The 27,020-nt window shown below is 37.4% G+C and overlaps 3 protein-coding genes across 3 annotated transcripts; 1 reads left to right on the top strand and 2 right to left on the bottom strand.

Annotated features, from left to right (window-relative positions):
• The first annotated feature begins 2,631 nt into the window (after positions 1-2,631).
• LOC113740382 (calcium-dependent protein kinase 10) lies at positions 2,632-9,401 on the top strand. The gene is made up of 7 exons (XM_027267993.2): positions 2,632-3,562; positions 4,732-4,875; positions 4,962-5,114; positions 6,724-6,839; positions 7,188-7,355; positions 8,403-8,633; positions 8,881-9,401. Exons 1-7 carry the CDS (start codon positions 2,872-2,874, stop codon positions 9,052-9,054), a joined length of 1,677 nt encoding a protein of 558 aa, XP_027123794.1. The 5' UTR covers positions 2,632-2,871; the 3' UTR covers positions 9,055-9,401.
• Positions 9,402-11,833: 2,432 nt separating this feature from the next.
• LOC113740381 (cytochrome c1-2, heme protein, mitochondrial) lies at positions 11,834-18,982 on the bottom strand. Its single transcript, XM_027267992.2, has 8 exons — positions 18,660-18,982; positions 18,383-18,476; positions 16,787-17,007; positions 14,989-15,268; positions 14,834-14,905; positions 12,541-12,657; positions 12,377-12,442; positions 11,834-12,302 (listed from the first exon to the last, which is right to left on the bottom strand). Exons 2-8 carry the CDS (start codon positions 18,449-18,451, stop codon positions 12,186-12,188), a joined length of 942 nt encoding a protein of 313 aa, XP_027123793.1. The 5' UTR covers positions 18,452-18,476; positions 18,660-18,982; the 3' UTR covers positions 11,834-12,185.
• Positions 18,983-19,743: 761 nt separating this feature from the next.
• LOC113740380 (ABC transporter C family member 3-like) lies at positions 19,744-25,863 on the bottom strand. The gene is made up of 10 exons (XM_027267991.2): positions 23,342-25,863; positions 23,155-23,241; positions 22,430-23,068; positions 22,152-22,316; positions 21,770-22,064; positions 21,463-21,677; positions 20,872-21,177; positions 20,721-20,784; positions 20,389-20,628; positions 19,744-20,299 (listed from the first exon to the last, which is right to left on the bottom strand). Exons 1-10 carry the CDS (start codon positions 25,781-25,783, stop codon positions 20,184-20,186), a joined length of 4,569 nt encoding a protein of 1,522 aa, XP_027123792.2. The 5' UTR covers positions 25,784-25,863; the 3' UTR covers positions 19,744-20,183.
• Positions 25,864-27,020: the final 1,157 nt, after the last annotated feature.

The following is a 27,020-nucleotide window of genomic DNA, read 5'->3' as shown; positions in this document are numbered from 1 at the left end:
AAAGCAAAATTACACACTAGATGTACATAAAATGATCAAAATCAAGTTTTATTTTTTTAGGTGAGTAACATGATTATGATCATTACTTCTATCACATCATTAATTAACACTTAGTACCCATTTCTTTTTTCCCCCTTTGTGATGAAAAAGAAAAAAGAAGTGTTAGATTAGGGCCATTAGTTGTAGGGGCTTTATTCTTTGCTTGGCACACGCATTGTTAGCTCAAAATTAGTTTGTTTCCTCCCTTTTCATTAGTTTATTTTTGGATAAATTACTTATTATCCCCTATGGTTTTACATCATCCCAGCTGATCTCTCTAAGGTTTTAAAATACCTACATAACCCCTCTGTGATTTTATGTAAAATGAAAAATGAACAAAATGCACAATCAGTTACGGCGTTTATATACTAAATGCACTTTAAAAGCGCGTACGATAAAATTTTAATATCCGTATAATTCCCTTATAGTTTGTATAAATATCCACTTTACCCCGTTATGATTTTTTTTTAATTTATCCTCATAATCTCTCTGTGCTTTTATACAAGGTGGTTAAGCCGTCGATTGATTTAACATTTAAGTAAGAACACTATCGGTATTTCAACTAACTACGTTACATAGACTATTTTTTTTTTGTCAAATTTTCACTTTACATAAAATTATAGAGGGATGAAATGAATATTTTGAAACTTTAGGGAGGACACGTGGCAATAGATGAAATCATAGGGGGTTATATGTAATTTATCCTCTATCTTTTTCATCAATGCAATTGATTAATGCACTTGATTAATGCATTTGATGATGAATACAAACGACAAAGGTGTAATTGGTGAACAACTCCAAATTGCAATGCTCCTGATCATTCCAACCCTTCAATGACCAATATTAGTTCTTTAATTAATCTTCATTTGGAAAGCAATATAGTAATTAGTGAGACAAGTTTGGTAAACTATCCAAACTTCTTTCTTGATGTGTCTACTTCCATTCTTCCTCAGTAAAATGTTTTCTAGTGTAAATGAGATCCATTTGGTGCCTTTCACTGGTCGAAACAAATCATGAAACAATAGACGAACATCAACTTTTGTCTCTGTGTAAACTACTAGGAAGCCCTTCCAAAGCTGTTGTTATCTTATTTCAGAGCCAGATATTGGGCATTTGCTCGTTGTAGTATTTGGTTTGGATTGGGATTTTGGTTATTGTTTTGTTTACTAAAGTTCACAAGTGTCAAGTCCTTGGAGTTACGTTAATAAACTTTCTGCTTTTTTCATGAGTTTTACTGATCACTACACACTAGAACCAGTCATGGTAAGTTGGCAGCACATCTGTCTTCTTTCTCATTATCCTTAACTTGTTCTTGCATGTCTACCGTCTCGTTTCGCTCTGTCCGCCCGACACCATTTTTAGTTGCATGCAGATAGTTTAGAAGTTTGCCCAAGTCATGTTTTTGTGGGGAAAAAAAAAAGAAACAAATATGATTATCAAATATTTACTTCAAGTGTCAATTAATGATTGTCAAATACATTGTACGTATGTAGTCTCCAACACGGAGATTAATTGCATTGTAAGTTCGTGAAAGTGTTAAACCTATATTCGGCCTTCTTAATTTGCTCTGACGTACGTACGAGTTCGAGTTCTCATACTTACACGTAAATTATTTGTTAAGCTAGTTTGAAATGGTGTAAAATTTCTTCGATTTGCAACGTATGCACGCATAAACTTTCTTTTTTCCTAATCTTATTTCTAGAAGAAGAATATAAATGGTCTCTGAACTAATCAGCCTAAGTCAATGGTGGGGATGTCCTTGTTGAGAAGACTTGCTAAACTAAAGAACCGAACCTAAACAAGCAAAGAATACTTTAATTCATCTTCATTCATTAAATTATATATAAGAGGAGTCACGTTTGACCATCTCTCCCCATCCACAAATCCCCAAACAAGCATCTATATTCTATGGTCTAACCTCTTTTGTCCAACACTTAAAATAAAATTCCATTATTTTAAGAAAAAAACAAAGAGAATACATTTGCTCAAAAAAAGGAAAAAAAAAAAGAGGGAATAGATAGGTTCAATTAATTAACTTAACAACTCTTTGTCCTATGCAAATGTTTAGGACAACATAGCGCAAATGTTTCAAATGCTTAGGTAATACCAAGTAATTAAAAGTATCCATTCACTTTCCCCCATGTATTAGCATTAATTGTGAGGATGATCTCATGATCTTGACCACATAAATTTCTTGTCACCTTTTGGAAACAAAACTAAAAAAGCCACTAAAAACATTACACTTGCTTAGTTTCATTACATCAATAGTAGTACTATAAACTAATTGAGACCTTAGAATGCACGCAATCAATCAGATTATGAGTTCTAATTTCGCCGTCTCTGCCTTACTTTTTGAATCTCACCTTTTTCTCTGTAGCTACAAAAATTAAAATAAAAAAAAATTGTGCTTAAGCTACTTATTCTCTTCTCTCTATTTAAAAAGTCAAAAACATCATGCTCAACACTTTACTTGGACTGGTAAACTTACTAATTACTGGAGTAGTAAACAAATCAAACAAATATATAATAATTGCAAGACTCCAATAGAAAAATAACTTCTAAATAAATTCAACAATTTTCAAAAAAAGCCAACTTTTCGTCACCCTCCTCAATCCATTGCTTTCCCCCCCGCGTTTTCTCTCTCTCTCTCTCTACTCATTTCTCAACTCTCACCAACTAACCTCCCACCCACCTGCTCTCCACCCACCCTCCGCCATGCCCGCTTCCTCCATCACCACCACTCACGGCCGAACAACGAACCCGCTGTTTTGAGTATTCTACTTCATATTCACCCACTGGCCACCACCACTTTCAACCCACGAAAGTTAAACCATGGGCAACTGCAACGCCTGCATACGCCCCGAAAACGAGCTTCCCCAAGCAGCGTCCTCCCCCACCACCACCTCCTCGTCCGACCGCCGTCATAAACACCACAAGAAACCGCCTTCTCCAAAACCCAGAAAAACCCGGGAGCGAAGGCCCAACCCCTACGCCGAATCCCCAGCTACCATCCGTGTCCTCAAGGACTTCATCCCCCGCACCCGAATCTCCGACAAGTACATCCTCGGCCGGGAGCTCGGCCGGGGCGAATTCGGGATAACTTACCTCTGCACCGACCGGGAGACCCGGGACGCGCTTGCCTGCAAGTCAATCTCCAAGAAGAAGCTGAGGACGGCGGTGGACATAGAGGACGTGAGGCGGGAGGTGGCCATCATGTCGAGCTTGCCGGAGCATCCCAACATAGTGAAGCTGAGGGCCACGTACGAGGACAACGAGGCGGTTCATCTGGTGATGGAGCTGTGCGAAGGCGGGGAGCTGTTTGATAGGATAGTGGCGAGGGGGCATTACAGCGAGAGGGCGGCGGCCGCGGTGGCCAAGACTATTGGGGAGGTGGTGAGGATGTGTCATGCCAATGGAGTGATGCATAGGGATTTAAAGCCGGAGAATTTCTTGTTTGCTAATAAGAAGGAGAATTCTCCTCTCAAGGCTATTGATTTCGGCTTGTCTGTGTTTTTTAAGCCCGGTGTGTTTATACTTCCAATCCAAAAGAGTGGAAATTTTGGTCTTTTAATGAATTAAACTTGTTTTCTTGCTTTACACCTAAATTTATTTAGTTTTAGTATTGAATTTGGACTGTTTAAGCCTGGGACAGTTTCAAGTTTTAATTTTTAGTTTTCAACATTTTTTTTTGGGTATTATGTTGGGGATTTGGCTAAAAGTTTGTTTGTTTGTTTGTTTTTTTTCCTTTTTTTACATGTTGTGGATTTGTGTGAAATTTTGGGTTGTGCTCGAATTAATTAGAGGTTAAAACTTTGTCTAATCCTGGAAATGTTTCTAGTTCTTTATTCTTATTTTTTTTTCCAATTCCCCTCCTCCCCTTCTTGTTACGGTGGATAAATTTATTAGTATTAGTATTGAATTTGGACTGTTTAAGCCTGGGACAGTTTCAAGTTTTAATTTTTAGTTTTCAACATTTTTTTTGGGTATTATGTTGGGGATTTGGCTAAAAGTTTTTTTTTCCTTTTTCATATGTTGTGGATTTGTGTGAAATTTTGGGTTTTGCTCGAATTAATTAGAGGTTAAAGCTTTGTCCAAGTCTGGAAATGTTTTTCTAGTTTTTATTCTTTTTCAACTCCCCCCCCCCCCTTCCTATTAGGGTGGAGGTGGATTAATTCTGGAATTTCGGTTTCAGTGTATTTTAATGATTTCAGGAGATTTCTGATTTCAGTTTTAATGTTGGAAATTCAGTTGGTTTCTACTTATCTTGTTTGGTCTTTGGAGGGTACAACAGGATATTTGGTTGAATTTGGAAAGTATCAGGAAATTATAAAGTGGCATGTGATTATTTTCCTGAATATTTATTTAGTTTACTCAACGATTGTTAGTTCTTCTTAATTGTCTCTAAATTTGGGTTGATATTTCAGCAACAAGTTGTCAAATTCAGAATATTTTACAACGTTATAGCAAACTTTTGTGGTAAAATATTCAGAAAATCATGATATATCTTCATTAGATTTTATGTTACTTTTCTTGAATTTTCTGGTAAAATTTCTAACTTTTACAGAATTAAATTTCCATTTTGCCATCAATTTGATAGTTTGCATAATTTTGTATTGTTACAGGTGAATCATTTATTTATTTATTTATGACATCAAGTCGTTACTTTGCTTAATCTTCATTTTTGTTGTAAAGGTGATAGATTTTCTGAGATTGTTGGAAGTCCATATTACATGGCTCCTGAGGTTTTGAAGCGCAGTTATGGACCTGAGGTGGATGTTTGGAGCTCTGGTGTGATCCTTTACATTTTGCTATGTGGAGTTCCTCCATTTTGGGCGGGTAATTTTATTATTAACTATGCAAAGTATCCCAGAAGTTAACTTCTATACTAACAGTTTTTTTTTTTTTTTAATTGTCTGCTGTAGAAACTGAACAGGGTGTTGCTCTGGCAATTTTACGGGGTGTGATCGATTTTAAAAGGGAACCATGGCCCCAAATATCTGAAAGTGCGAAGAGCCTTGTTAAGCAGATGTTGGAGCCAGATCCTAAAAAGCGTTTGACTGCCCAACAGGTGCTTGGTAAGCATTTCTTCTGAAGCTTGGTTGTATGTCTTATATAACCCACAAATTGTTTCTTATCTTTAATTATGGTTGATGATTCTGCAAAGAGATATGAAAGCAGTGGAGTTAGTATATTTGGTGCTTTACTAGTTCTTTCATTGGGGCAAAAGATAAGACTTGGACGATTGGGTTGGAGTGCACTGAACCTTGATAAGCTGATTCCATAACTAACTGCAGCATTTACACATTGGATCAGTGTCCATTATGTGTTAACAAGTGGAAGTATGGGTTGTAAACACTTCCAGAACAAATGCTTTAGCTTTGGTTTCGTATCTAAACTGTACACTGTCACTGTTACAACTTGATAAACTAAATCACCAAAATGAGGTAAGTGAAGGCTATTGTAGCTTGCAGTAGGAATAACTTCGATAGTTTTTGCCTATGAAACCTCTTTAAACCAATAAATATCTTATTCTTAGAGCATGATATCTGATGCTGTTTTGCATAGCAATGTTGGATGCTTATAAATCTCTAAATTATGACTCCACCAAACCTTTGACATGCAAGAGCTTGTTCTAGTCAATCAGAATCGATCCATGATATCAGTCAATGTCTGTCTCAAAATTTATTTTTTATTTTCTTAAAATTTTTTGAAAATCCCATAACAAGATTATAGAGTAAACCAGAAGTACTGATAAAAAGGATTCAAGCATAACTTCTTTCCCTCAAATGAGCAGTTTCCCCTCCTATGCTTGTGACCCAGTGATCCAATTAGAGGAATAACTGGAACAATCTTTCAATCCTTCTCTGCTTAGGACTCAAAGTCTGAATCTTTTATCTACCAAGCACCAAGCGATTGCTGAACTGGTTTGACTCCATGAAGTGCCTATGGCACCAGCTGCCTACTTTCTTCCTCAACATTCTTTCTAAACATAATTGCTGATTTCATATCAGAGTTCACATCCTTGTATTCGAATCATATTTGATCCGGCACAAAATCTCTTCCTCATCATAATCTTCAATTTGTGCCTTCCTCGTGATAGTTGATAGTGATCATACTCTTCTAAGTGTAGTACTTGATTTAAACTGCAAGTATTCTAAGTAATACTAGCTCCAATTTAAATCTGTTATCTTGCTGCACCTTCATAGAGATGGTAAAACCCCTCTTGAAACTTTTTTGATGTATTCGGCTGGTCCTCTTGTTGTAGCAAAATAGTTTAATCAAAAGTTTGCTTTATGAGAATTAAAACTCTTGTTTTGGATGGTTCTCTGAGTTAATTCTCATGTAAATGTAAAATTCATGGACTTAATACTACAGTCATGGAGGACTATGTGTTTAATCTGCTGTTACTGTTTACCTGCTTGGATGTCTACCACTTTACTTCATGTTTTTGATACTTTCTTTACATTTATCTCTTCATTCTGGTAACTCAATGTTCTTGGATGGAATATCTTAAAATTTAGAATGTCTGGAAAATGTGAAAGCATACTGAATTGTAGATGATCAGAACTAGAAGTTTGGTAGAACATTGGGGAATTTTGGTGTTTAGGGGTAATGAAAATAGTTTTGGTGTCTAGCAGCAATTATGCGACTAACTAGTTGCAATATGTCTGTTTCTTTGGTCAGACCACCCCTGGTTACAAAATGCTAAAAAAGCTCCAAATGTTCCATTGGGTGATATAGTCCGGACAAGGCTCAAGCAATTTTCTGTGATGAATAAGTTCAAGAAGAAAGCACTTCGGGTGAGCTTCATAATTTTTTTTTTGTCTTTTTCCAAGTCCAGGTTGCAATTACTGTTTGTGCAAGATGTTACAAATATTATTATTATTATTTGTCAATGCCTCAATTTTTTTTAATGCCAAAGCCTCAAAATGTTACAATTGGATAAATAAAAAAGCTTTTGCTCTGGATGAATTCAATGAGCAAATTTTGAAATATATGCTAAATTTGTATTTGATTTAGTTATAAGTTTATGGTTGCATATAAGTTTTTTTTCTTTTTGAATTGCTTTTTAGTACTCCAATGCCAATTATGCAGATATTTTCATTAGGATAACCAAGATACATTTTTGTTCTTTGTCGAATCTGTAGGTGATTGCAGAACACTTATCTGTTGAAGAGGTAGAGGTCACAAGGGATATGTTTACGTTGATGGACACTGACAATGATGGGAAAGTAACATATGAGGAGTTAAGGGCAGGGCTTCGGAAAGTTGGTTCACAGTTGGCTGAACCAGAGATAAAATTGCTTATGGAAGTGGTAAATGTCATTTCTCTTGAAACTCTGAGGTTGGCTTGCTTTAATGTTAAAGAGTGATCCTTCTTCCATTAGTCTTTGTCTGTTCTAGGGCTGTATAAACTTGTTCTTGATATTTCAATAGGTCACTTAATATCTTGACCATCAGTCGTGGTTTTATTTAGTCACTACTTGGAAATATGTTCTTTTGTCGTAATACACTTGTGCCTGTACAGCTGCATATAGTTAAACCTTTGTCCTCGCGTCTACTTTGCCTTTCCTCTTCATCCTGTCTATAATTTATGAAACACTGTACCATATAAATGAGGAATGTAAACTCTTATTGTAGAAGATATTATAGCTTTGGACTCGGCTCAAACCACAAATAACCAACGCTTCCTTTTGCATTTGCCTGTTTGGCTTGAACCTGAGAAGTCTATTTCCCTTATTTAACTTCTTTATTTTTGAGGGCAAACTAAGTAATTGTTTCTATAAAAATCAGTAAAACAATGTTCTGTGGAATAAAGTGTTTTCTGAACTTGATGCTCTAGCAGTAGATCATCAGATTCTACCTGGATGTGAAGTCTGCTCTGCACTTAATGTTGTCTATATTTTATCAATCTGTTGAAGTATTTGGTCAATCTACACTAAGGCATTAAATTTTGGTATTGGTCTTGGGAGCCTTGACTTTGTTTTCCGCATATTTTTCTGAATAGAAGTCAATGTCAAAAGAAAGATCTCTAGAGACCATAAAAGGAAAAGAAGAATCCTGTAACACAGATTGCTCTTTTAATTCACTCATTACTTCTTGACCAGAGAAGTTACAGTACGACTAATTTCTAATAGCTGTACTACTTTGAACATGTATTTACATGTGACTGTGTGACCAAACTCCGGAAAAAGTTGGTAATGACAAACAGAGATATCGAGTTTTCGATGTCACTGGAATCCTATATGCTATTGAAGACATTATTGATTGACCAAGGAAGGTCGAATTACCAATGGGTATGTCTATTTGTCCATCATAAGGGTTAATGCGCTTTTTCTACTGTCTCTACTGAAACTTATTAGGCTGATGTTGATGGCAATGGAGTTCTGGACTATGGAGAGTTTGTAGCAGTGACGATACACTTGCAGAGGATGGAGAATGATGAGCACTTTCGTAGAGCGTTCATGTTTTTTGACAAAGACGGAAGCGGGTATATTGATCTGGATGAGCTCAAAGAAGCTTTGGCGGATGAATCAGGCGAGACTGATGTGGCTGTACTGAATGAAATTATGCGAGAAGTTGATACAGACAAGGTATGACAGCTAATTTAATTATCTCCTCTAATCAATTTAAGGCCTAATTATCATCATTCTGTAAAATAGTTCACCTTAAAACACCAGTCAAGCTTTGCTCATTGAGCAAAAAGGTACTTGTTACCTTTAGGACATTATTTAAGCAGGAGTTGATTCGAAATTGCATGCGCTTCCTATCATAAATCAAACTAGAGATGCCTACCCATTCCTCTCTCTCACCTTGCTCATTCTGAACTGTTCCTCCCAGGATGGACAAATTAGTTATGATGAGTTTGTTGCAATGATGAAAACTGGAACTGACTGGAGAAAGGCATCTCGGCAGTACTCGAGAGAAAGGTTCAAGAGTTTGAGCCTTAATCTGATGAAGGATGGATCTTTGCAGCTTCAAGACGGGTTTACGGGTCAAACTGTCGTCGTTTGATCTCAATGCTTCACCCTCAGTTAGTGTTTCTTTGCTTCAGAAGTAAATAGCCAACGAAAACCAGTTCTGCCATGTCCATAATTTCTGCTATGTGGATAGTCTGTGTTATAGGAATTGCAGAATGAAGGATGAACCTTTAATTTTCAGGTTCCCGAGGGGGGGGGGGGTTGGTCTTTGACAGTTGAAGGATGGTACATTCTGGTCGCGATTGTTTATTGTTCAGGCATCCATGTTTTGCTGGTTGATTCGATTTTTAACTTGTAAATTGTCACGTGATTTGAGTTCCATATCCACTTTTGTGCCTCTTTGAACCGCACAAAAAGCAGTTAAGAGTTGCTTGTTGAGTACATGTCAGTGCTGGAGGCATTCTTTAATTTGTTAAAAGTTGTTTGCTCTGATTGAAAAGCTGCAGTTCAAAGTCTTCATCATGTTTTCAGCAAATGCCCAAAACATGCAAGGGCTAAGATAAATAAAACTCGAATTTAGTTCAATGACGAAAACTAATTAAATTGATGGCTAGATGAGAAAGTGGTTCTTTAAAAAAAAAAAAAAAAGCTAATTGAACTTGATAAAATTGTAGTTTACATTCTCTAGCAAAATGACTGGTGATTACAGACAACCAATCATGGTTAGCCATCTCAGTCGAGTCCGAACTAGAACGGAGAGCGCCGTTACGATATCGATCTCTGAATTGCAGGTAAATTCATAGTTGCGGTAACTCATTCTAATTTGATTAATATTGGTTGAGTCGAAATTGTGATGCTTGGAGTCAATTTAAATCTTCGAGTCAACTCGAGAATCAAACAAAGTCGGACAAAAATTTGCCGAAATAGAGAGTTATTATCCTACCATTTCAGATGCACACAAATTGGTGCTACTCCAACGGTTCACAACAACGATTGCTTTCTATCACATCTCTATTGCTTTACCTCTTTTTTTTTTTTTTCTAACTTTTATTGAAAAATTGAACACCTAATAATTGAAAGGTTTCAGACAAGCAAATTGAAAGGTTATGCACTCATCTTTCTAGAAGTCAAGCCCATCTGCATTTTTCCTAGCAGTAGCCAACAATCATGTGTGAGTTGAATCCCATCTCCATCAAATCCTGCCTTTGCCTTTGTTTTTGTTAGAAAAAAGAAGCTTTTAGGAAAGCTTAATCCATCAGTAACGGGCAGGGAAAGGAAGGGAAGCGAGGGAAGAGCTCAAGATTTGGCAACCGATAGGGAAGATGCAATGGTGATTGTGACTGGTGATGCTAATCTGACAAGTCAATCGAAGGTGAAGGAGTTAGGAAGCTTTGGGGGTTAAAGACTTAAATCGGTGCTAATGTGATAATTTGGGGAAATATGGGCTTTTCAACTTTCAAATTTATGGGCCTTCAATTAACGTGATAATTAGGGGAATTGACATATTGGGGTTGATTTTTACGAATTAATTTTGTTGGGCCTATTCCATGGAAGTGCAAATCAGCATTTTGAGCAAAGGCTTGTTAATTTAGTTTTATTAATTTGTTCATTTATTTGAAATTGTTAAAGGTTTTATTTCTAATTTACTATTTTTTCTAGATTTAATATATAATATTTTTTTTTGGTGTGATTTGCTAATTTATGATACATATGCTTAACAATATAATTACTTAGATGAGATTTATGGTTTGTTCAACAAATTTCTTCATTTATATGTTATCATCAACTCAAGTGGAATTAGTATTGTGTTGTATAAAATATAATGGTTTTAATCTTACATTTAACTTTTGATGTCATATAAAATAGGAATAAAAGGTGTGTTATTAATGATAAAATGATTTACTTTTAATGCTATAGGTCATTGGTTATGGCAGCATCAATTTGTTTAACAAATTAGTGAGTATATATGTGTGTGTGAGAGAGAGAGAGACAATGTAGTTATTTAACAAATCTAATTTGATAATTATGTTTGTTATAATTTTTATGTGCTATAATGTACGTACCACCCAATATCCAACCGATATGCCGCAACGAATGTGGAACAACCGCGACCGCGACCGCGAACCATGCAACCGATACAATTTAACATGTAGGGGATGGCTTGGAGTGACAAATTCTGGCCTTTCTAATCACCATACGTAGTATTCAATGGTAAATTCCTTAGCTTTCATGATGTAGATTGGCGAGAAGAGAGTGCTCGAAATTCATATAATGATGAAACCCTAAACAAAAGCTCAAGGTTTATTAAGAGAACACATTCTACTCAATATGTATAAGCATGACATGCAAGGAGTTTATACTAAGCACAAGAAGAAATAGTATCTAAACATGAAAAAGATTAAACTACCACCAATACATGTCCCTGGTAAGGAGAAAGGAATTTGCTAATACAAAGTCATGATAAAAGAAACAACAATTCATCTGCTCCCAAACTTCAAAAGAAGTTATGGGTTTGGAGACACAAGACAGACACCATGATGAACCTGGATTGTACCTCTAAACTTGCGTCCTCCTTACATTTCCTAAAATGGTTATTGTGTTTTTCATGGTACCAAAAGTACATTATTTTAGATGAAGCATCCATATACTTTAGATGGAATCAAAATGAGAAAAACGAGAAAATGTTTCTTTCTGGGACGGCTTCAAAACCTATCCGCATCCGCATGCACCGTTCAGTCTCGGATCCACACATTCAGACTACTACTTTAGTCTGATTTGTGGTTCATTCAAACATTATCTGATCATTTATTTGATGGCTGGAAGACGATGAAATCGTAGAAAGCAGACATATCTAACCTTGCAAAGGACGTGAATGAAGAAAAAGGTACCCTTACATTACAAAAATTTCAGTGTCAATTTTGCATAATAACTGCAGCTATCTTGAGGGACAAATTCACCACTCTACCATATAGACTAACCAAAACAAAAGACTTATAAAATTAGATTTCTAAGCGGTCCAAAATGAAGACCAAAAAAGCTTTCGCTTTGTATTCGTCTATTATTTTACCTCACCGTGTGGAAGGAGGTTGCTCTGCTAGCACAAATTACCACCAAGCAGGTTGAACAAACTTAACACAGCAGAGAGACACATATTGTAGCAAGAAACAAATATTATTCCCTGATTTCAATCCTCTGATAAACATCAAGGAGAAGAATAAACCGAGTTTAGTTGACAACATCGAGGACCAGCTTACGTGACTTCAAAACCGACCATTTCAAACGCCTGTAGTAAGCAGCTTGAAGGAGTGCCAGTGACAGTACAAATATCCACTTGAATCCCATCTGAGGTGTGAAGATATGTAAGTGAAATTATATTCTAGGAATTCTCATGTTCCACAACTTAGAACCCTACTTACCAGCTTTCTTTCTTCCATCTCTGGCTCCGCAGCCCACGACAAAAATGTCACAACATCTTTCCCCATCTACAATTTCAAGGCAATAGAATGATATGATTAGTGCTAACCAAAACAATGGATATTTACCAGTAACAACCTCAAAGGTCATGAAAGAAGACACCAACCTGAGCTTCTGTTGCAGGAGTACCATCTTCATACTCCAAGGCACCATCATTAAGCATTTTGGGCATAGCAATAGCACCACCAGGGAAGTAAGGATTATAGTGCAATCCTTCTCGAATCTACAATAACATAACAAGCCAAAACATTAAGCCACAATACCAACCATATTGCCCACAAAAAAAAAAGGGAGTAACCCATCAACTGAAGGAAACTATTAATTTGCTCCAGTTATAGACATGTTATATTAGTCAACCATACAAATACAGGCATTTTCTCTTTTTTGACATGTGCTAGTCTTCACAATTCACATTGCCTGCAAAATCATGGCAATCACCACAAAGTCCAATATCCAAATGACAGAGAAACAGAGCCAGGAGGAAAATGAGCCAAAGAACCACCAATGGCTTCAAGGAAGTCTGGAGAAGAAGTCCTTCCAAACCTCCAATCGAGTTCAATATCATATATTTTTCAGTTTCTTTACTCTGGAACATTTAAGGAAATGCTTGCCAGAGTGGATTCCTATAAACAGACATGGTTTAGAAACCGAATCCTTAACCCTGTTCTCTGGCTTTGCCTATTAGCAGAAGTTATAGACTCATATAAACTAAAGGAAAGGTAGATTGAAGGTGGATTGTGGTATTAAACTGGACTGGAAGATCGATCTATGGACCAAATTTTCTGTTTCGGGTATCCACTGCTACTATTCAGGCTGTGGTATTAACTGTGCATCTCATGCAAGCAGCTATGAGGTGGGGGTATTCCAAGGAAATTGCTCTAAGAGATGGCAGCAAAAGATGTTATGCCATCCGCTTTATGTAGTGAGAAAGAAATCATCACATTTATTTCATGGGCATGTCAGTTTGCCAAAGAGAAGGAATGTTGAAAAGACCCTGGCAATGGCACAGGGCACAGGGCACAGGTGGACCAAATCTCTGTTGCATAAGGTGAAGAGATGAAAAAAGATTGCCTGAAAAGTCAAAAGTAAATAGGAGGAAAAAGGGATCATCCAAAGAACAGCTATACATCACAATACTCACAAAATGCCACCAAATAGTCACCAGAGTGGCAGAGCACTAGAGATAGTCAAAGCTTCAAGTTTTTGATACTACAAGCTCCAACAGCTTGGAGAAGGATAACGCTTCCAATGACATTAAAGATTCTGTCTAGTTAAATGACTGATTTTGTTCAGATATTAGAAATGCCCGAAAGCTGACTCCAGAGTTATCACAGAGATCTGTGGTTTGGCACCGTATATTACCCAAATGGTCATCCATGACCATCCTACATTTTAAATCATAATCTGTCCTCAAAATCTTCAATTTCATACTAGAAAATATACACTACAACACATCTCTGCTTGTCTTCGTGTACAAAGATTGACAACAGAATAACTTGTCTCCTACTGCAGTACAAATAGCCCATATATGCTCAGAGTGTACGCAACTCTGTGGAACTATGCTGCTTGAACCCATGTATGCTGGAAATCAACAGTGGCATGTTGGATGCACCATATGCCAACAAGTTTTTCAGATGATGATGGCTATAATTTGGTTGGACAATAACTTATAATTATCCGAGAACTGAAAGAAAAGCCATAGGGTTCTAACAAGCAAAAGCCATTTCATCAAAGGAAGATGTGATAGAAATATTCTCTAGGATACAATCCTTCTTGCTGGTTCCTAATTGACAATTACCAAGATAATGAAAAAATTTTATTCTTTAACGGCTCTATTTGGTCACAGGTATCTAAGTAACATAATTATTTAGTCATCTGTTGGAAGTACAATTGTTAGTCCTGATTACAATAGGATTCATCTTTAGGAAACTTTTTCTTTTCTGAATCTCTTCGCAACTGATGACTGAACAGTTGATTTACTAAAATTTTGGTTATCACTGAGTAGTGTTATTCTGCTGCTCCCTCCCCCTCCACGGTTTCTTCTTCTCTCCTCTTCCTCTAGTTACAATATGTGGGTACTTTTCCCAGTGTCAAAGTTGTCCTTAAAAATATTTGAACACTAAGATTAACAAGTTTTCCTATGATATTCCTACATCAACTGTTTTTATCTTGTATGGCAATGGTATGCGCCATTTTATGCTGTACATTTTTTAGGGTTAAGCCTCCTCCATGCATAGTTTGGTTACTTGATCTTTCAATAAAAAAACAGCAGAAATACAACAAAAAAAAGGAAGAAAAACATGACAACCTTCTGAAGCATCTTCCTATCATGATAGACACAATAATAACAGATCGGAAAACCATTAGACCAGCTGTTCATCAAAAGAAACTGAACTTACTGAAACACCAGCAGGAGGATCGCGATAACCAGTTAAAAGGGCAAATACATAGTTTTGACCATCGTGACGAGCCTAAAATGAAAAAGAAGAGCGTTAGACATTACATAGATATTTCATTCAAAAAAAAAAAAAAGAATCTGGAAGGACTAAGATACTTTGGTGATGAGACTCAAGTCTGGAGGATAGGCGCCTCCATTGGCAAATCTCGCTGCTTGTTCATTTGCATATGGCTGTGGGAAACGGTCACTTAGTTTCCCAGGACGAGTGAACATCTCACCCTCATCGTTAGGCCCATCAACCACCTCAATCTCAGCAGCCATAGCTTTTGTTTCCTCCTCTGTATACGCCACACCCACCAAGTCACGATATGAAATCAGAGACATGGAATGACAGGATGCACACACTTCCTGGTAAACCTGGTGACCACGACGGATCCTGTTTGCATAAAATGACCACAATGATTTAGATTATTAAACAAAGTCAATCAACTACAAAGCATTCATGCATATTCTGCTCCAGTAGCATCCATCATCTTTGTAAATCTACAATCCGTGGACTCAATATTGCACAATAGAAATGATGAGACATAATTTTGCTTCAAATTGCCAGTTATGAAACATGAATAGCATATTTGTAGACTCTATGGAATCTATTAGTGCAGAAGCATGATAGTATCACATTACATCCAGGCATAATTCCAAGCCAAGGACAATCAATATGCATCATAAATTAGTGCCGCGCACTTCTAGTAAGATGACGGATGTGAGTGCTTTTCTTTTACTGTTCAAGCCATGGGATGATAAAAAAAAAAACCTCGTTTTCATTAACTATCAAGAGCATCAAACAGAGGTGAATAGTTTTTCCACATTATTTATGCACTGACACTAGATAAACAGAACATTGGCCAATCAATTCCATGTTTTATATACAATTCAGGGAGATCAAACGGCAACATAGAATGCGAAAATGAAGAGACGTTGGAGGCTTTTGAACTACAAAATTGGAAACCGGTGCAGGTATTAATAGTGCTCGGTACACCAAATTGTGCCATCAGCTATAGCATTTTCATATACCGAAAGTGAGAAATGGTGATATCAGTGACTGACCTCTGGGCTTTTAGTCCATTTCATGGTCAATTCCTCAGCTATTTAAATAAAAAAAAGAAGCCACAAAGAAACATCCACACACACAACATGAGGAGCACCAAAATGCCTCTCTACTCTCCCTCTTATCCATAATCTTTTCTCTACCCCTTCCTTTGCCTACACCTTCTTCTGCTTAAGTGAAGCTGATATGAAATTTGGATAGGGAAAAATAGTCATTAGATGTTTAACCATAAACTTTTTGACAGTTTATTAAGCAAGGTTCTGTCCTTTACTGGGAAAATTTATGCTCTAAAATAGGATTAGGAGGTTGAAGGACTGTTTTAGTTCAACATTTTGTACCATTAAACATGGCATGAGAGGTTGGTACAGCAGAGCAGCCATAAGTATGATGTTAGCAAACTTAATGTTGCAAATGGACTCTGCAGGGAAAAGGGAGACCAGTTATATTTGAAATATAAGGAGCAAATCAGAAATGGACTTAACGGAGCAAATGGGCATCGCTAAAAGTACTTGGGTTTCATTGCAGGGATAAAATAAGAAAAGAACCAATCTTCAACAAACCAAACTGCTAAAATTGCAATTACACCAACTCCACATTTTAACCAAATACTTTTCTCAAGCATATGATTCCCAACACACTTCTGTACCATAAAAAAACCAAACTGCCCCCAGATTAATTTTTTCCTAAAAGAAAGGGGTGTGGAGAGCAGTAGAGCATCTAGCACCAGATCAAGTAGTTATCTTGCTGCAGCAGTGACTGAATTTTCAGAAGACTCAAAAGATCCACTTGCAATACAAGTAAAGAACATAGAGCTCAAAATAACTAGAAAGTTTTAGTGAGACTCACGAGGCATGGTCATATGAACTGAGGATTCCTTTATGAGGCCAAGGATAACTTGCAACCCCCAAACCATGTTCAGCCTCATCAGCAGATGCTACTGATGCAAAACTTAGAAGCCCTGATACACCAGCCCCAGCTAGAGCCAATGCTCTAAGAGATTTCATGCTAGCAGATCCCACATCCTCTGGACCTTTCTTGGAAACGAGGGATGACAAAAATGGAGAGGCCTGCAAGATGAAGCACGATGGTCTAATAGTTAACAAGTCCAAGGCCAAATTAACCAGAAAAGCACTTCAATACTTGTTGACACAGAACAATTCTAGATACGAAATTTTGAGTCATAAATTGAATCCCAGATCCAAACTGCACATGGCAACGGCAATGTTAAGGAAAACAAATTTTCTCTCAGATCAAAGAGTGGATTAAGGTTAGACCCTTTTTTTTCCACTCTGCTTTTGATTTATGCATAACCATGCAACAACATAGCACAGCTCAGGGAAATGAGAGGACAACACCACATAAAAAGAAACAAAACTACACTATTGACCTGCAGAAAGTGGTGATTTCCAAAGTTAAACTTGATGACACAGGTACTGTGATAACCCTCTTTCAAAAGCCTGGGTATTAGACATTACTCATCATCTCTCCAGTATCCTTTGCACTTAGCCCGTGTCTCTTGAATTATCTTTTAAAGTACTAAAACACAAAACCCTCAAAGTAAGAGGTGAATGATTTTAGTAAAATATAATCCCTAGGAAGCCTAACAAACAACCATCCATGGCCATAGCTTGGCTTGGTTCCCGACTTTTATGTTCACGTGTAACTTCTATAATTGAAAAATAAATAAATAAATAAAGAAGATAGAAGCCATACATGCAACCACAACCCAACCAAATGCCGTTCTCCCCTTGGAGGATAGTCTAGCTGAGATATATTTGTACCCTCCAAAAATGTGTCCGTTATTGGTTATTTCTCTCTCTAACACTTTGGACCTTAAATGACAAAGCTTAAAATCATGTGTCTACAAAGAATTCTAGACACAAACACGTCTATTCACCTGCAAACATTAGATAAACGCTAAAAGTCGCTATCTTTATAGCAGACAATCTAGTAAGGTGCAAGCAGGGAAAAGAAAATGAAGCAAACTGAAACAGATAAAAAGTTCAATTAACCTAACAAATACGCGGACTCGCAATGAACAAACTAAACACAAAATTCAACAGCAGAAATTCACAAAAAGCTAAAAAAAGAAAATCTTCTGATTGAGCTGCTTTGAGAGAAAGATTCAGTCATCTAAAATTATCACGCCATAGATGATTTCCAAGAATAACCTAAACACCAAACCGGTTCCAACGAACGCAAAATAGTCAACGCAATACCGTCAAGTCACTCGCCTCTCACTGCTTTTCCAGCCAAAGGCATTCTTCATTTAGTCACATTCATACATCAACTTTTAATTACATATACTGTAAAACCCAAAAACTACAACCTGTTTTTCCAGCCCAAAACACCAATATCCCAGCTATTTAAACAGGAAAGAGAAATCATTTCTACGCACATAATGCCCCCAAAAAAATCAAGAAAATATAGTAAAAATCTCACAGTGGTTTTCGTCGACTGAAGCCTTTCCCTCAACCTGTGGAAGGCTGCTCTACCTCCGGCTCCGAACATTTTCACCACTCAAAAGCAAACAACCCTTTTCATTAACAAAAAAAAAAAATCAATAGACCCACATCGAAACGGAATGAAATCAATAGAATGAGCTTAAAAATTTTCCAAATCTCGGGTGAAAATCAAAAGGGGCCCTAATTATAAAATTGTTTTGAGGTTAACGAAGTTAAAAGATGGCGGAGCAGGAGAGGATATTGATACTGCTTACCTGGGCTGCTTGAATAAAAAGTGGGAGCTTTGATTGCGTCTTCGATCTGATTGCTGCGGCTGAAAAAGTATTGGAAGGACTCTTCTGCCGGTAGATGTGCCGAGGAAAGGGAAGAAAAGAGAACCAACAAACTTTACATAAATTACATTTTACCTCCTACATTTATACATTATCTCACTTTGCCCCTTCAATTTTGTTATTTCTCACTTTCCCCCTTCTAAACCATTGAGATAAACAAGTGCCCTTTGTGTATTTTTCTTTTCTTTTCTCTCCTTTTTTTTTCGCTGGCTTTTGTTGTTTTGTTTGCAAAATGGATTGACGGCAAACTCTGCGTTGCAAAAGCATTGATCAATTAATCAATTATTTATATATAATAGGGTTAAGTAATGTAATAATCACAAAAGTAAAATATGAATTTAATAATGTGACGCACACATTTTAATTTTAAAAAATAATTATACAAAAATATGTGAATCTCGACTACCACGTACCTGAACTAGTTTATGGCAGTGAAGCTAGCAGAGTAATCTTGGCTTATATGAAGACACGTAGGCATATTGAATTGAATATCCGGTCGCAACAATTCGTGTAAACATGCTGCCATTCATGATGAACCAAATATTCATGGTGAAAACGGCATTTCACTTGTTAATTGACAAGAACATGAACCAAATATTAGGGTGTTTGGGAGGGTACTTATGGCTTGTCGATTCAGTACACTTTGACCAAGTCTTTTGTTTGGATTGTAATTTTCTGAAATTTTTGTAAAAAATGTATTGTAACGATTTAATATATGTGAGGTAAAAATATAATTAAAAATTTTATTTACGAAAAATGTAGAAGCTTTTTGATACAAAGTAGCTTTCCAGACATGGAGCACAAAAATTTGACATTTGGCAGACATCATTGTAACTTAAAACTCAATGAACGGCTTTGTTTGGATTATATTTTTCTGGATTTTTTTGTAAAAAAAATTACTGTAGCAATTTGATATATGTGAGATAAAACGGTGATTGAATTTTGGGGCTCTACAAAAATTTAAACGCTTAATAATGTTCCAATGATTTAAACAGCGCCTGGTACATACAAAAGAAGGACATGTACTTAATCCTCCAATCTTTTATTGCCAGAAAACTGAAATTTAGTTTAGAGTACATAACATGGATGAAATGATCTAACTCAAAATGAAGCTGCATCATCTGATTCGCCACCAAGATTGCAGAATATGAGTTGGGCTATAACCTGCTTCCAACTGCCGTGTGCAGAGGTGAGCTTCAACTGAGTCTTGCACATAATTAGTCATCTAGCAGCATAGGAATGTCCCTCCTTGCGAGAGCACCATAAGCTTGAAGGTAACTTTGCCTTTCAAGAAAATGAATTTAGACACCATGCTGAAGCTATAAGCTCTAGCCTCACCTTTATACTTGCTATGCAGAACTCACGACATGCGGATACTGTTAGTTTTCGTCATTATCATGCACATCACAGCAGACAAAATAAACCAACACTTTATTCGGCTGTTTTCTAGGTCTCTCCAAAGCTAGAAGTTGATCTCGTGCTGTATTCAGCTACAAGCTTGGAAAATGAAGATGTCTTGTCTTCCAGTAACCTTGTCGGAGAATCATATTCTTCGATAAGACCTACACGAGAGGAAGAAATTGTGGACAAAGGCAAAATAGTAGTGTAACCAAAGAAAACCTGACATTGAATTCTTAAGGTTATAGAGTACCATGATCCAGCAGCAGGACCATGTCACTGCCCAACACGGATGTTATTCTGTGTGCAATTGTAATTACTGTTGAATCAGTAAAATGTTGCCTAAGAGTTTGCTGGATCAGATTATCAGTTGCCGTATCAACTGATGCTGTGGCCTCATCAAGCACCAGAACCTTGCTTTTCTTGAGCAGCACACGACCAAGACATACCAGCTGCCTTTGACCAACACTCCAGTTCTCTCCATTCTCAGAAACTGCAATCACCGAGGGGAATATTATGATTAAGCAGCAGCAATAAGTATAGTTATAAAGACACCAAATTAGAAAAATTTGTAGACTAGAAGACCTGCAGACTCAAGCTTCGCTTCCTTTTTCCTAACTTCTTCTCCAAGCTGGCATTTATCCAGAACCTAACGTAAAGAAAAAAGCTCATCAACAGGTTTCAGGAAGTCACTAAAACTGATCTGACACAATTTTCATTCGAAAAGCAAGCTAACCTCCCAAATCTGTTCATCAGTATACTCTTCAAGTGGATCCAAATTTGTCCGCACTGTTCCCTCAAACATGGTTGGATCCTGTGGAATTATACTCAATCGAGATCGCAAATCATGTAGTCCGATAGAAGAGATATTAATACCATCTATCTTTATTTGTCCACCAGCTGGATCAACAATTCGGAAGAGCGTCTGTATAAGTGTTGATTTACCGCTTCCCGTCCTCCCTACAATTCCAGTCTTTTTTCCTCCAAAGAAAGTGCACGTTAAGCCTCTTAATACTAGCGGCATATGCGGAGCATATCGGACCTACAATTATAGTAGATGATATTAATAGTCATTTTCTCCACAAGAGGCGCATAATTACTAGAAGTCCATGTAAATCCAATAATTTGGAAATTCATCCCTTTTCTTGTTGGCAAATTTGATAAGCGTAGATGCCTTAGCAAATTACGGAAGCAATGAGTACATTTTGCAAATACCCCAGGGGGAGTTTTTGGAGAATAGCCAAATAAAAATAGCATCCTGCCTCAATTTTGAGGCTTTTGATGAGGCATGTGTTGATCATTTTTCAATTTTTCCAGAATAATTTACCTTGAGATCACAAATATCAACTTCCCCTTGTGATGGCCAGTGATTGTTGGGTCTATTTGATTCAACCACAAGTGGAGGCTCACTAGGAATACTCATATACTGGAGAATTCTTTCAACTGATATGATTTTATTCTCCATCAGACAAATGACCCACACAACCCAAGCTTGTATCATGTTCAGGTTAAGCCCATATGTGACTGCCAATCCCGCAACACCTTCAGATTTCATTATGGAAAGCAATTAGATAATCTTAGAATACCATCAGCAATAGCGGTCTGGTACAGATGGTAAATTAAAAGCTACTCACCTGGATCAATTGTTCCTTCAGGAATAGAGACCAAGAAAACTAATAAAAAGGTAAAAGTGATCAGAGACAGAATGTCTAAGCGAAAGCAAAGCCACTCCATTGCAGCAGCAGTATGAAACTTTGGACGAGAATAACCATCAATCAGCTTCATACTCGTGTCCTGGAATCTAGTTTCCTGATCAAAACTTCTAATTGTACTGGATCCTGAGATGGTCTCGGCAAAATGCTGAATAACTGGAGCTTTGCAGACCCCAACAAGTCTTGCCAGTTCTCTTGCTGAAGATATATAATATCGCTGCATACAGCAAAAATAAGAACCCTTCCACCAATCCATCATGATGTGCAACACTTGCTAATTATTGATAAGCAAATATAAAGGTACCTGTAACCAAATGCAGATTGCTATTGCAGGAATGACAATGATTATGATCTGCCATGAAACTTGTGTCATTACTGCAATAATTCCCAAAAGCTGTATTGTGGAGAATGCAAACGACCCAACTTGGTATGGAATATTCAAATCCACGGCAGATTGGTCTGTAGAAGCCTGTGGTAGGAAAGAGCAGCTAAGTACAACTTCAAAGTTAAAACTTCTAGATGCATTAATGTAAATGTGATATTAAAGTTTTTGACAGTCAAGGAATTTCATTGTTGCCTTACTCGGTTGAGAATTCGTCCACTTGGGGTGGCATCAAAAAAGGACATCGGAGCACGAAAAATGCTGAAATGCATCTTATTGAAAAGTAGTGTGGCAGTCTGATACCCGGCTGTCGCAAGAAACAAGGATCTGAAAAGGATGCAAAAGGAACTTCCAATTGCCAAAGCAACATAGACAGTGATGAGAGTGGAGGTTGTTACTGGAGGAGCAACATCCTCTGAAACAGGTGTAGCCCAAGACATCCAGTAGTTGCTTCCAATTTGAAGTACTTGAAACAAAATCTGTGCCAACAAGATGAAGGGCACAAGAGCTCCTCCATACGCTGTTGTGATGTATTTCCAGTAAACTGGAAACCCAACCTTGCCTTTCTCTCTTTCTTCTTCTTGAACAAGCTGTCCTTTAGGCCCAGCACCATCATCAATTTTACCATTTTCACCATCTCCAGTTTCCTCTTTCTTTACTGCTTTCTTAGTGCTTCCCACCCCGCTACCATCCTCACTGATATTCGCCGACGTCACTTCAACAGAATCGAGCACAGACAGAGCCTCCCTGTGTGCACCCACAAGTTCCATAAAGTCACTTCCTGATTTCAGAATGTTATTGTAGTTTCCAGCCTCTGTAACTTTTCCGTCTTTCATAACCTGATGACAGAGATGTTAGGTTATTTAACCTTGTCTTAGGAGATGAGCTGCTAACTCAATAACACAATAAAGAAAGGATAACTGACCAAAATAAGATCTGCTGCTGGCAAAAACTCTACTTGATGAGTGACATAAACAACTGTTTTACGAGACAGAAGTCCCAGTATGCATTCCTGCAATTCAGAGATAATAAGAGGGAATTTTCCAGTTAAACTTAGTTCCACAGAGAGAAAAATAAATTGTAAACACAATAAGAGAGGAGGACCGCATTACATTGAAGAGATGAGTTCCCGTATGAGCATCCACAGCACTAAATGGATCATCAAACAGATAGATGTCAGCATCCTGGTAGAGTGCACGTGCAATCTGTATTCTTTGCTTCTGTCCACCACTCAAATTGATACCTCTCTCACCTACAACAGTTTGATCACCAAATGAAAGAATTTCGAGGTCCTTCTTCAATGCACATGCTTCGAGAACACGATCATACTTCTCTCTTTCCATTTCCTTACCAAACAATATATTCTCTTCGATTTTTCCACTCTGTATCCACGGTGATTGAGCAACATAAGCCTTTGTGCCACACAGCTTAACAATCCCTGATAATTTGGGTATTTCTCCCAATATACATGAAAGTAAACTAGACTTGCCAGCACCAACAGCACCACAAATTGCTACCCTCATGCCGTGAGAAACATTGACATTTATATCTCTGAGAGACAGGCTAGAAGATTTCACTTCCCAGGAGAAATTCCCATCAACGATCTCAATAGCTATGTCAGAGCTGCCCCTTGGGAGCTTCTCAATTACATCGTGTGGCAGGTCAGCAAGGGAAAGGAATGAAGCAATACGGTCCAGAGAAACTTTAGTCTGAACAATCATGGAAATTGTATCAGGAAGATTGTAAATGGGCTCTTGAAGGATCCTGAATGTTGCCAGGGCAGCTAATATCTTGCCCGTCTCCAATGGGATACCCATTAACACGCAAGCACCGAATGTAACTGCAGACACAAAAGTTGGAGCACCCCAGAAGACAAAGCTGGTCATAGCTGAAGTGTACATGAATTTTTTCAGCCATCCGGCTTCACTATTCCTGAGCTCCTGGATTTTGGCCAAAAACTTCATTTCCCAAGCCTGTAGCTTGAGGATTCTCATGTTCCTCAAGACTTCAGACATGGCCTTCATCCTTCTGTCTTTTGATTTCATCAGTTGATCCTGAAAGTTCTCTTGCAACTTTCCCAATGGTATATTAGCCAGCATCACTAGTACTGTGGCAACCAATGTAGCAAGGGAAGCAAGTCCAAGATTCTTATACAAAATTGCCAATGCTAGAACAATCTGTATGAGAACCATCCAAGGATCATGCATATACCAGCCAAAATCACCAATTCTCTCGGCATCGACAGCCATGAAATTGATGATTTCGCCGCTTGTCTGCCCCTGCTTGGATTGGCACGAGAGGGTCAAGCCCTTGGTATAGATTTTCTCAACCAGGGAAGCCCTGGCTCTAAATCCAGCCTGCTGTACCCTAAAGAACCAGTGCCTCTGTGCCAAGCACTCAACAACCTTTGCACCAAAAAATGCAAAAACCAAGATATACCCTTCATTGTCGAACTCTGTCTGCCCGTTAAGGTACTGAACAAGAGTGTCGATGAGGGCTGGACCAACATAATTAGCCAATGTGTACAGAAGCACAAAAACAGCTGACAACAGAACTTCCTTCCACACAGTGGACATCAAGCCCTTCACCAGCATGAGTGTGGTAACTTTATTACTCCCCTGACACTCGGATTCTAGCTTATGCTCTAAAATTGGAAAGGCCTCTCTTACACTATCAGGTCCCATGAGCTGAGGAACATCCTCAAGGTCCAGAGTTTTCTTGTTGCCAAGAGAAATCAAAGGGCCCATCCAAGAGAAACAAAGAATACTAAAAAGACTAGCACTAGCATAAGGAGTGAGATTCTCCTCCCCAGTAGCTTTCTTAGGCTCACTGACATAATTAGCACTAGCACTACCATTCAAAAGGGGTTCCTGAAGAAGGCTACCTTCCCCTTCATTTTTATCCAAAAACCCCACGACGCAGAAAAATAAGCCCAGCAACGTGGAACCAATGTCCGACACCCAAAACAGAGTTGTCAAAGATTGATGCTTTTTGTAGAAAGCAACGAAGTCTACGACAAGGCAATAGCAGGATACAAAGAAGAAAAGCACCCACCACACTCTCAAAACAGACGGGCACTTATTTTCACTCGATTCCAACAATAATTGGGCGTGCAAGAAGATTGAAACAAGTAACCAAGCTAGAGCCTTCAGGCTCAAATCAAAAAGGGTTATAATCTTTTCCTCTGACCAACCATTTCTGTACCAAAGGAAATGGTTCAATAAACAGAGAACAAGATTAAAGACCGCCAGAAACACGCAGCCCAAAAGGGTTGCTTTATGACATGAAGAAACCTTAGCTCCCCTATTACTACCAGTACCACCGTGTTCCTTTGTAATCTGATCGGGTTTGGGCCCCTTGATTTTCTTGTAAACCCATGAGAAAAACAGAAGGAACAACAATACGAGGTGCAACAAACCAGATAAACCATGCAAGAAAACAGGGTCAAGGAAATCAAAGCTAAGGTGCAAAGGCATTATTGAGGAGGAGGAGGAAGAAGAAGAAAACACAGACATACCCTTTACGGACGGCATTAAGGTTTGAAGAGCTTCCATTGTTTGTCAGATAGATGAGGTTCGTCGAGAGTACGTCTGTGATTCTTGGGTGAAGCTTCTGTGTGTTTATTTTGCACTCTGCAGGCTTTGCATCTTATATATAAGGCGTGGGATGAATCATGTGTGATTGTGTGTGTTGAGCAAGCTATTCAAAAGAGAGTCGGGCTGCGCCTGCGTCTGACAGCAACTTCCACGAAGCAAAAAAAAAAAGTCCTGTTCATACGTTGCAAGGAAATCAAATTATCAATAATAGAATATGATTAACATTTCTTAAAAAGCAAACTCTTGGTCATGCGGAAATCAATCAATAATAGAAATCCAAATTATCCATAATATAATATGATTAAGATTTTAGCTATTTAAGTTTCTGAAATTCGGTTGTTGATGTGCATTAATGTCTCTAATTTGTACTTTGACGTGGTTCCAATGTTTGTAGTCTTTATTTTATTTTTTCGATGAGTTGGAGGACGTCTTGAACTCAGATACTCCTATTTATAATCCCTTCCACGTTACCACGTGACCTCTTATTAATGTCTGTAATATGTAATTTGATGCAGCGGCAATTTTTTCAATGTACTAGACTCCTTCTTCTTGAGTACATTTTTTATTTTTAATTTTTAAAATATATTATTCTAGTATTTATATATATATATATTAGTGCTGATCGACTATGGTTTTAGAATTTAAAGATTCAAGATTCCAATCCCTCCTTCCCCCTCCCAATTTTTTCAAATCCAACAAGTCCCCTGCAAGGAAAATTAAATAATAAAAAAAAACTATGAAATTGACTTTATTTGGTTTATATTCTTTTTCTTTTCTTTTCATTTTTATTTCATGTACTATTTATTACCCAAGTAAAAAACAGTTAGAAATTGCAGCAAAAGTTCAACTGTAAGCAAACACAAGGGATTTTCTTCTCATTTAGTCTTAACAGTTGTCTCTAATTTTTTGCGTGCAGAACACGATTAAAGAGCCAGCCAGGCGCATGTAGCACTTTTCAGTTAGTAACAACCAGTCAAGAAAATGACTGTCATTTATTATACTATAAAATTAACAATATATATATATATATATATATATATACTCTGTCCGTCTCATAAAAATAGATTTATTTTCCTGTTGTATCTGTCTTAAATTGTAGACCTATTTCTTTTTTTAAAGAGAAGTTAGTTTGTTATTTTATTAACATATTCATTCATATTTAATATACATAATTATTAAAAAATAAGATTATTAA

The sequence above is a fragment of the Coffea arabica genome, chromosome 4c (assembly GCF_036785885.1).
Source record: "Coffea arabica cultivar ET-39 chromosome 4c, Coffea Arabica ET-39 HiFi, whole genome shotgun sequence".
In the NCBI taxonomy this organism is placed as follows: Eukaryota; Viridiplantae; Streptophyta; class Magnoliopsida; order Gentianales; family Rubiaceae; genus Coffea; species Coffea arabica.
The sequence above is the reverse complement of the archived record's forward strand: the minus strand, read 5'-3'. Positions and strand labels throughout refer to the sequence as shown.

Excerpts from the sequence above, each read along its gene's own strand:
- LOC113740382 (XM_027267993.2), top strand. The coding sequence starts at position 2,872 with ATGGGCAACTGCAACGCCTGCATACGCCCCGAAAACGAGCTTCCCCAA. Across the intron at positions 4,876-4,961 it reads AGTTCCTCCATTTTGGGCGG|AAACTGAACAGGGTGTTGCT; the intron begins GTAATTTTATTA and ends TGTCTGCTGTAG. Across the intron at positions 7,356-8,402 it reads TAAAATTGCTTATGGAAGTG|GCTGATGTTGATGGCAATGG; the intron begins GTAAATGTCATT and ends GAAACTTATTAG.
- LOC113740381 (XM_027267992.2), bottom strand. The coding sequence starts at position 18,451 with ATGTTCGGAGCCGGAGGTAGAGCAGCCTTCCACAGGTTGAGGGAAAGG. Across the intron at positions 12,658-14,833 it reads ATCCTCCTGCTGGTGTTTCA|ATTCGAGAAGGATTGCACTA; the intron begins GTAAGTTCAGTT and ends ATGTTATTGTAG. Across the intron at positions 12,303-12,376 it reads AGATGGAAGAAAGAAAGCTG|ATGGGATTCAAGTGGATATT; the intron begins GTAAGTAGGGTT and ends TTCACACCTCAG.
- LOC113740380 (XM_027267991.2), bottom strand. The coding sequence starts at position 25,783 with ATGGAAGCTCTTCAAACCTTAATGCCGTCCGTAAAGGGTATGTCTGTG. Across the intron at positions 20,629-20,720 it reads AGCGAAGCTTGAGTCTGCAG|TTTCTGAGAATGGAGAGAAC; the intron begins GTCTTCTAGTCT and ends CGGTGATTGCAG. Across the intron at positions 20,300-20,388 it reads GGTCCTGCTGCTGGATCATG|GTCTTATCGAAGAATATGAT; the intron begins GTACTCTATAAC and ends CCTCTCGTGTAG.